The following is an 8,672-nucleotide window of genomic DNA, read 5'->3' as shown; positions in this document are numbered from 1 at the left end:
ATGGAAGGTTTGAAATTTGAATTTTTTAAGATGCTCAGAAGCTCATTTGAATTAAAAATACTATTCAAATTGAGTTGATAATTTATAAAAAGATTTTTTTATTGATTTACATGAACTTCTTTCCCGTTTTCCATTCAGAAATGAAGCGTCGTGAAGTGGAAGCATTCGAAAAATACGGAGAAACGTTTCAATTGAAAGGGCTTGCAAAATATATTGTGGCTACGATGGACCCGAAGGTGTGCGAGAAAATTTTGGGTAATTCAACGAGCTACTTGGAGAAAGCGACCCATTATTCAATTCTTCGGGCAGTGGCTGGCAACGGTTTGATTTGCAGTCCGGTGAATAAATGGCGTGGTCAACGGAAAATCATACAGCCAGCGTTCACCGCCATGAATATGTTCAAAGGATTTGTTGACATATTCGATAAAAAGTCACAGATATTCGTTGGATTGATGAAAGATCGATGCGATGGCCAATTGATTGATATCAATCATTCGATAGAACGGCTCGCCGGTGATATACTCATGGAGACGTCAATGGGTTTACAGTCCAACGATCAAGTCACACACAATAGTGCATACATTCAAGCTAATAATACGTATGTGATGGTGAATCGAATTTTATTATTCTTCATTAGATTGTAGATAGAAATGCTTTTTAGTTTATCGAATAAGTGATTGTCTTTTTAAAATTGTAGTTTTGCGTGTAAATTTGATAACACTTTTTTCTACATACATTTGCAGATTAACGCGTTTGTGCGTCAAACGTATCAGCAGCTATTGGAAACGGTTCGATATTCTATTCTCAACATTTGCTGTGCGCGAGAAACGACTTCATGACGAAAATATGGCGATTGCACGCGATTTTGCAATGCAAGTCATCGAAAATCGGCGCAAATTCTTGTTACAACAGAACACGGCCAATAATAGTGATAGCGTGGATCAAGAGGATGGCGGAAAGGCGAAGGCGATGTGTTTTGTTGATACACTTTTACAGTCGGCTATCGACGGTGAGCCACTTTCAAATGAAGACATTTTGGATCAGATGCACACCTTAATGATTGGGGTAGGTGTTCAAATATTATTTTCCGAGATGATTATCGAAAACTCATGGAATGTGTCATTTTTATTGAAGGGTCAAGATACGACTGCATTCACGATTTCGATAGCGCTGTTCTTATTATCGCGACACAAGCATGTCCAAGACCAAGTCTACGGTGAAATAAAAGATGTTTTTGGCGGTGAAAAAAACAGCCCGATAACTTATGAGCAACTACTTGAACTGAAATACATGGAATTGGTCCTGAAAGAAACGTTGCGTTTATATCCAGCAGTAACAATAATTGGAAGAAATATAGATCGTGACTTGAAATTAGGTATGCAATTTTATCTTGATGAATGAAACCGTTTTAAGTTTCGGTTTTTACTTTTATTGGTACTTTTTTTTATCTTGTAATTGATCTTGACCTTTAATCTCTACGATTCGTTTACATTTTCAGATGACGGCCGTATAATTCCCGCTGGCGTAGACGTTCGATTATACCTTGGCATGATGATGCGAAACCCGAAATATTTCACTAATCCGGATGCTTTTTGCCCGGAGAGATTTGCTTCGACGAACTTTAACCACTTCACCTATGCTCCATTCAGTGCGGGGAAAAGAGACTGTATTGGCAAGAAATTTGCCATGTTCAGCATGAAAACGGTCCTCGCACGTGTGTTGCAACAGTATGAATTGGTCGAAATGGGTGAAGATCCAATTATTCAAAATGGACTCGTCTCTCGGTCGGTCAATGGATTTCAAATGGCATTCAAGCTCAGGGACGATGTGCAATGTTAAGGCGAGTTGAATAGAATGGCAATAATCCGTTTTTAATTAAGTGTTTTTTTTTATATATGTGCATTTTCAATTGTTACTCCTAGAATTATAATCTTTATCAATTTTCGTAATAAAAAGAATAAAACATAATCTAAATTTACTTAGAAAAGAAAGTTTACTGTTATAATTTCCATACTCGATTGGTTAATTTTATTCATAGACATTTGTATCGATTCCATTCCATTTCATAACCATAATTTACTTTAAACCATCATCCAGTCTTTCTTTTTTCTTATCGTCCATTCATTGAAATTGGTTATGTCCTCTTCACTCATTTCATCTCGATAGCTGCCAACAGTCCCTTTGCGACAGAACCTATGGAATCGATTGACGTTAAGATAACCCAACCAATCAACCTTACCTTATACAAAACAAGCCTATAGACATCGTGCGTATACTTATTTGTAACCTATAGCTTCGTTTGATCCAAATCGATTTTTTCTCGCATTTTTTCGAATATAGCGTATTGAATCAATCACTGTAAATCTACATCGCCGTACGAACACCCTAGAAACTCAGTCACCCGTTTCACGACGGTCAGCGTATCAGCCGACATTTCTTCATAACTTATAAACAAAAGATGATCCAAATTACGGAGTTGAAAATAGCTTTGATTGTGTGCGTAAAATGGACCAAAAACAACATAATCGTTATAAAATCCATAGAAGAATTCATGTGCGTCGCCGAGGAACGGGTTTATATGATTTTGTGCCATGTGTAACATTTAAATTGCTACGTCCTTGAGATCTCGACTCATGCAAATGATTTTCGCTTGAACCGTCCATATCTCATTTGGAAGCAAATAGGCCGGCAAGTGTGACTTTATCATACGCGGAGACGGTAACGCATCTAATGCAACAACACCTTTGTCCATACCTTTAATTTAGAAAATTGATTTGCGCCAGAACATTCATTCACAAAATTCGTCATTTTTTCTTGTAAATTCTTTGCCTTCACTCTTCACCTCATGAACAAAATCTGTCGTAAATTTTTATTTTTCGTTTGATGATTTCAAAATTTTATAGAAATTTTCCTACCAGTTTCGATAAATCCAATGATTCAAACGTCTTCGGGACGAACTTTGAAACTTTGTAAACGTTCGAACCAATCGACACTCCTTCGTGGCAACAAACACGACAAATATTTATAATCACTTGGAAGAGCCAACTGACTTGTGGTCTTTGGATCTTTTTTGGCTCGAACGATACCGGCAGCACCGTGGATAAAACCCGGCTTGCGATCATGTTTATTTTCTACTTTGGTAAAAATGATTGACATCTTGGGAACAGGTGAGCAAACAAATTGCGATGTGCAAACTAAAGATAAGAACTTGTTTAGTTTCACATGAAATAAAATTGAGTAAAATTTCTGAGGTAATGTGATAAATTTCTTTTCTTAAATAAACACGATAATTTTTTCACGAATTTAATCAACAAAACCCGGAATCGTGACTCACGATTGCGATAAACCGAGTTTACTTTAGAGTTAATCGCTTAATTACAAGTTTATTTGTTTGCAAAGTAAACACGAGCAATAAAACTTGACATTTATTATCTAAAGCAGCTGTTCTCCGTGGGATTTAAAAATGAAAGGGAAGTCAATTTAAAACTCTGATTTCTGTTGTTTGATTTTTTTTTTTAGCAATTGCCATCCATATCAATCAATTTCTTTTATTGTATTGATCTTCTGAGCTTAAGTCTATACATTTCAATAAAAATGTCCATTGTCCATTCAATGAAAATAATATTGAAAAAAAAATTCAAACTGTGCGCTATTTATGTTCATTCCAAGCAGAAACCCTCTACAACAGCGCCAAACGTCACAAAATACAGATGTAAAAACCTGTTGCTTCGGCAACAACAACAACAATGTTGGTTTTGTTTGTATTCAGTGAGAACGCTTGTGTGAAGCGCATATTTTGTTGACATTTCGACCGCCAAAATAAAGTGTATCAATGAAGTTTCACATCAGATCGGAGAAACCACAATTATTTGTTGTTCAGTACAGAGCAAAAAAATTCGATCAAAATAAATCCAAATCCATTTTATTACAAAGACGGTGTTGCTCGAACAAAAGGCCATAAATTTATTGACGGCCGATAAACGAGAGAAGCGTATTCATTGAAGGATAAACGAGAACCAATTGTTTGATAATTCAAAACGAGTGTTTTGATGGTTTTCTTCGGTGTGAAAATAATTGTATGCGCAAGCATAGTACGATGGGTGCTGTCGCTGACAAAGACTCAATTGATAACCGGCAAACGATCCTCAAGCAAACACCGAGTGAGGTTCGAATCAATTTATACGATTGTATCGTCTGCAATCTTCGAAGTATCGTTGAAAAAGATACTAAAAATCACCATGAAAAATGGCATGCCGACATACCACACGATCAAAATATCTTCAAACTCGTTGAATTCACCTCAACTCAAATAAAAATTTTCGGCTGTGTCGTGTGCAATGCTAGGCATATCACAGAAAATGACATCAAGAACCATCATTTGAAACGGCACAAGGACATTCCAATCGACCAAAATATTTTCAAACTTGTCGCAATAAAAGATAAACCCACACATGCAGCTGTGAGCTTTGAGCAATGTTCGATGTCTACGACTAACGTACACCAAAACGCCACATCGAATCGCATGCTAGCGACAACATTACACCACAACGCCGGACCAATTGCGGGTCAAAGAGGTAATTGATTTCTGAGCAATTAATTGGATCAATTTGAATTGTCCATTAACCCATAACAATGGATTCTGTTTTGATTTAGCTGCCACAATGAACAAAAATCTTCCAACAGTTGAACCAAAAATGTTTGAATGCAAACTATGCCGCAAAAACAAAATTCGAGAAGATGGCTTGGAAGGCCATCATTTTAGTAAGCATAGGAATATGCTCTTTGATGCTAAAAATTTCCAAGAGTACAAACAACAAACAAGTTCATGCATCGACCAAAATGAGTTGGTTAAAGAGAGCACCAGCGAACAGTCTGAATGGACTGTGTTGAATCCATTCGATTGCCAGACCTGTGGTGCTAGAAGCCTTAGACGATACAACAATAATGCTGCCAATCCATCGAATCAGGCGGGGCCATTGGATCAAAATGTTTGTGAAACTTGTGCAGAAGAGCTCTTGAAGAAACAAGCATTGGAAAAACAACGGTTGGAAAAGAAACAATTGGAAGAGAAGCTATTGAGAGAAAAGCAATTGAAAGAGAAGCTACTCGAGAAGAAGCTATGGAAAGAGAAACTATCGAAAAAGAGACCATTTCAAAAACAGCCCTCACAAAAGTACTTGCATAATCTGGCTTTGGTACACAAGGAGACTATCAAATATTATCGATGCATGGTCTGTCATCGCAGTGGAATTACCGAAGATCAGTTCATGGAACACCCTTTCAAGAACCACGGTGTACTTTGTACAATACCCCAAAATACATTCGAATTGATCGAGACGATCGTGTACGGGCATTGTTCAGTTTGTGGTCAACGCGTCGATGAAGAACAATTCATTGAACATTCAAAACAAGTTCATTCACAGATATTGATCTCCACACGAACTAAGTCGTCGATGGGAGCCACTGGTATCGATGAACAAGACTCATCAGACAGTGACAATGCCAATTCGGATAAAACAAAGGTAAACAACCTAACCTCAAATTTACTAAATCAAATTCGTTCTGTATGACTTGTCAATATTGAAGGTTTTGTTCTTGTTTTTGTTCCACACAGGTGATGTCTATAAATGAGGTGATGAAGGTCATTCCGGGCAAGCAGAAGGCGTCTGTGCAAAAAGTAAGCAATTTAAAAGGCGTTAAAATAGTGAATCTATTTACATAGTTCAACAAATCAATACGATTGATTTTGTTGATATCACCAAAAATGGCAAAAGAACATTTTTCAACTCAAAGATTCACGCCAAAATACTTCTCTTCTACATTTAGATCATGAATATTGAGCACACACCTCCACCAAAGTTGTACAAATGCGTCATTTGCGGGGCTGACGGTGTCAATGAGCAAAATATGGCTAAGCATCGTGCAAAACTACATTCAGATATTCCAGCAACCGATCAAGATTTTGTGCTGAGTACCAAAGGCAAAGGGGTAAAATGCGAAATTTGCTGTGCAGAAATGAAAGGAGGTCGCCTCGAAGGCCACATGCGTCGGGTTCATCCAGATGTTTTGAAAGATGAAAAAGTATCATGCGATTCTGAAACTAATGAACTATTCCTAGTCCATGAAAGCTCGAACACAGTCATCTTAAAACTGTACAAATGCCTGGTTTGTGGAGCAGGTGATATTATGGAGCAGAATTTAATCGAACACCATTCGAAGAAACATGACAAAATTCCGACCGACACCAATATCTTCCACTTGATTGGCAACACCCATCGAGACAAATGTAATGTTTGCGACAAACATATGAAAGAAGGTCAACTAAAGGCACACAAAATACGATTCCATTCACATGTTCGACGTGATTGTGTTTATAACAGAAGTGCTATGGACACGGGTATGGACACACCCACCTCTGTTCGAACTCGTTCAGCACCCAGGCCACAGCTGGTTCATCGCTTTCAGACAACCATCGTGGAGTTGTACAAATGTGGCTATTGCAGTGCGAGTGGTTTATTGAAGGACCAACTCATAAATCATTCTCGTCAATATCACAAGGCTGTCGTTGAAATCGATTACCATATGAGCGTTACACGTGAAAAGGTTCAGTGTCTGTGTGAAAGCTGGTTTTGGCCGAATAAATTTGCCGAGCATATGCATCAAAGTCACCCTTTGGTCGAATACACGTGCGTCGGTCAAAATGGACAGTTGATCAGCAAAAATATTGAGCACATGCCAGTTGTCCGTAAGGATCCAGTCAAAATGTTCAAGTGCAATGCCTGCAATGCTACGAGCTTACTGGAAAAATACCTAGAGCGACACCGTTTGAAATGCCCCAAAGAAATGTCACCGAGTAATGTTACTTTTGAATTGATGGTCACTAAGAAGCGATGCAAATTGTGTCACAAGCGATTGAAGGAAGAACATCTCGAAAACCACATGAATTTGAGCCATCCTCGAATCAATGCTGCCAAAATTGGGAAAGTATATAAATGTGGTTTATGCGATGCATGGTGTATGAAACACAGCTTCAAGGAACATCACACCATAAATCATAGTCACATCCCATTCGCCAACAATCGCTTCAAATATGGAACAATCAAACAAAAGTTCTCGTGTGACTTTTGCGAAAGACGAATTTGCGATGGACGAAAGAAGAAACATCAACTGAAAGCTTGTCTGCAGTACGTCAACAAGAAGAAAATGTGGCAAAAACAAATCTATTCGAATGATGAACAGTTTGAGTAGGAAGTTTTTTGGCCTTAAAATTAATGAGTTACAACCGAAACCAATTAGAATTTAAGATTTATTCGTTATCGTTTGAATATATGTATGACCATGACTACATTTTTCTTATGTAAATGAAATCCGCTTATGTGATTTCTTGTTTACTCATACATTGAAATGATCAAAAATTTAAATTAACAAAAATCAAAGCTAACATAAGGACTTATTCGTGAGACGTAAAAGAATTTATGTTTTTTTCTCGATTTATATTTTTGAAAAGAAAAGTATGTTTTCTATCTGCGTTAAAAGAAAGTATGTTGTAGTGCCGTCTAGCCTCCGCGGTCTTCACAGTTCTCGCGCAACTGATAAGAGATAACAGCATGGTATCTCGGCAAAGTTGTAGTTCTCGAGGTCTTCTATAACATTGCTGAAGACAGGTAACTCTTATCAGTTGCGCGCAATTCGCGCACATGAAAAAGCAAATTTTATATAGAACTTTTTTTTCATATCATTCTTCGCGCTTTTCGCGGAACTGATAACAGATAACTGTCTTCAGCGATGTTATAGAAGACCTCGAGTAATACAACTTTGCCGAAGACACTAAGTTGTTATCTCTTATCAGTTCTGCGGAAACCATGAAAAACCGCGAGGACCCGCTAAAAACGAACATACATTCTTTTAACCATTTTTAGTTGTCATCAAACATACTTCTCTTTATTGCTACGAAGTTGGACAAACTTGCGTTCTTTTACGTCTCAATAATAGAATTCTGATTAAAGATACATCAATCAATTGATCGATTTCATCAAATTATAAAAAAAGTGGTTAATGTTGATAAAAAAAAAACCAAATAAATCGATTTCAAAAGTTCTTGGAATTTATTGATTTGAATGAGGGAAATTCGAGGTAAAATAATAAAATAATAAAATCAGAATTCCGTTCGTCATCTAAGTTCATCGAAATATACCTCTTCTTTAATAAAAACTATGTTATTATGTTAAAAAACAATTGAGTTGAAATGAGAATTACGTTTATTGATAAAATCAAACAAAAGGTAGTTTGGGTCAAATTTCAAATTGGTTCTCAATTTCTACACAATTCAAAACATTCGAATATCAATTTTATAAAGAAAATTCAATTCTGTTCATTTTTTGCTTTGATTAAAGCGATCGACATCTTGGGAATAAATGAGCAAATGAACTACAGTACGCCCCCGCAAATTAGAAATGAAATGTCCCGAGACCATTTCCAATTTGCGGAGTTTTCTAATTTCTGAGGATTTTTCAATTTCATCCAAAAACGGTGTATCAAATGAAAAACTGATAGGGGGAATGATTTGCTTAATTGAAAACGATATATTGAACACTGTTCTATCAAGTATTGTATGTAAATACATGCATTTTAGTGATTATAAATATATAGTAAGTCTGTTAGTTTATTTTACT

At 36.8% G+C, this 8,672-nt stretch overlaps 2 protein-coding genes across 2 annotated transcripts; both read left to right on the top strand.

The window, feature by feature from the left end:
- Positions 1-1,839, top strand: LOC129579557 (cytochrome P450 4d2-like). Its single transcript, XM_055469707.1, has 5 exons — positions 1-7; positions 139-598; positions 744-1,065; positions 1,135-1,375; positions 1,499-1,839. Exons 1-5 carry the CDS (start codon positions 1-3, stop codon positions 1,837-1,839), a joined length of 1,371 nt encoding a protein of 456 aa, XP_055325682.1.
- Positions 1,840-3,745: 1,906 nt separating this feature from the next.
- On the top strand, positions 3,746-8,097 carry LOC129579548 (uncharacterized). The gene is made up of 4 exons (XM_055469698.1): positions 3,746-4,574; positions 4,654-5,522; positions 5,615-5,677; positions 5,827-8,097. Exons 1-4 carry the CDS (start codon positions 4,079-4,081, stop codon positions 7,246-7,248), a joined length of 2,850 nt encoding a protein of 949 aa, XP_055325673.1. The 5' UTR covers positions 3,746-4,078; the 3' UTR covers positions 7,249-8,097.
- Positions 8,098-8,672: the final 575 nt, after the last annotated feature.

Source organism: Sitodiplosis mosellana, unplaced genomic scaffold (assembly GCF_009176505.1).
Source record: "Sitodiplosis mosellana isolate CC-2019 unplaced genomic scaffold, AAFC_SMos_1.0 Smas_scaffold_6242, whole genome shotgun sequence".
Taxonomy (NCBI): Eukaryota; Metazoa; Arthropoda; class Insecta; order Diptera; family Cecidomyiidae; genus Sitodiplosis; species Sitodiplosis mosellana.
The sequence above is the reverse complement of the archived record's forward strand: the minus strand, read 5'-3'. Positions and strand labels throughout refer to the sequence as shown.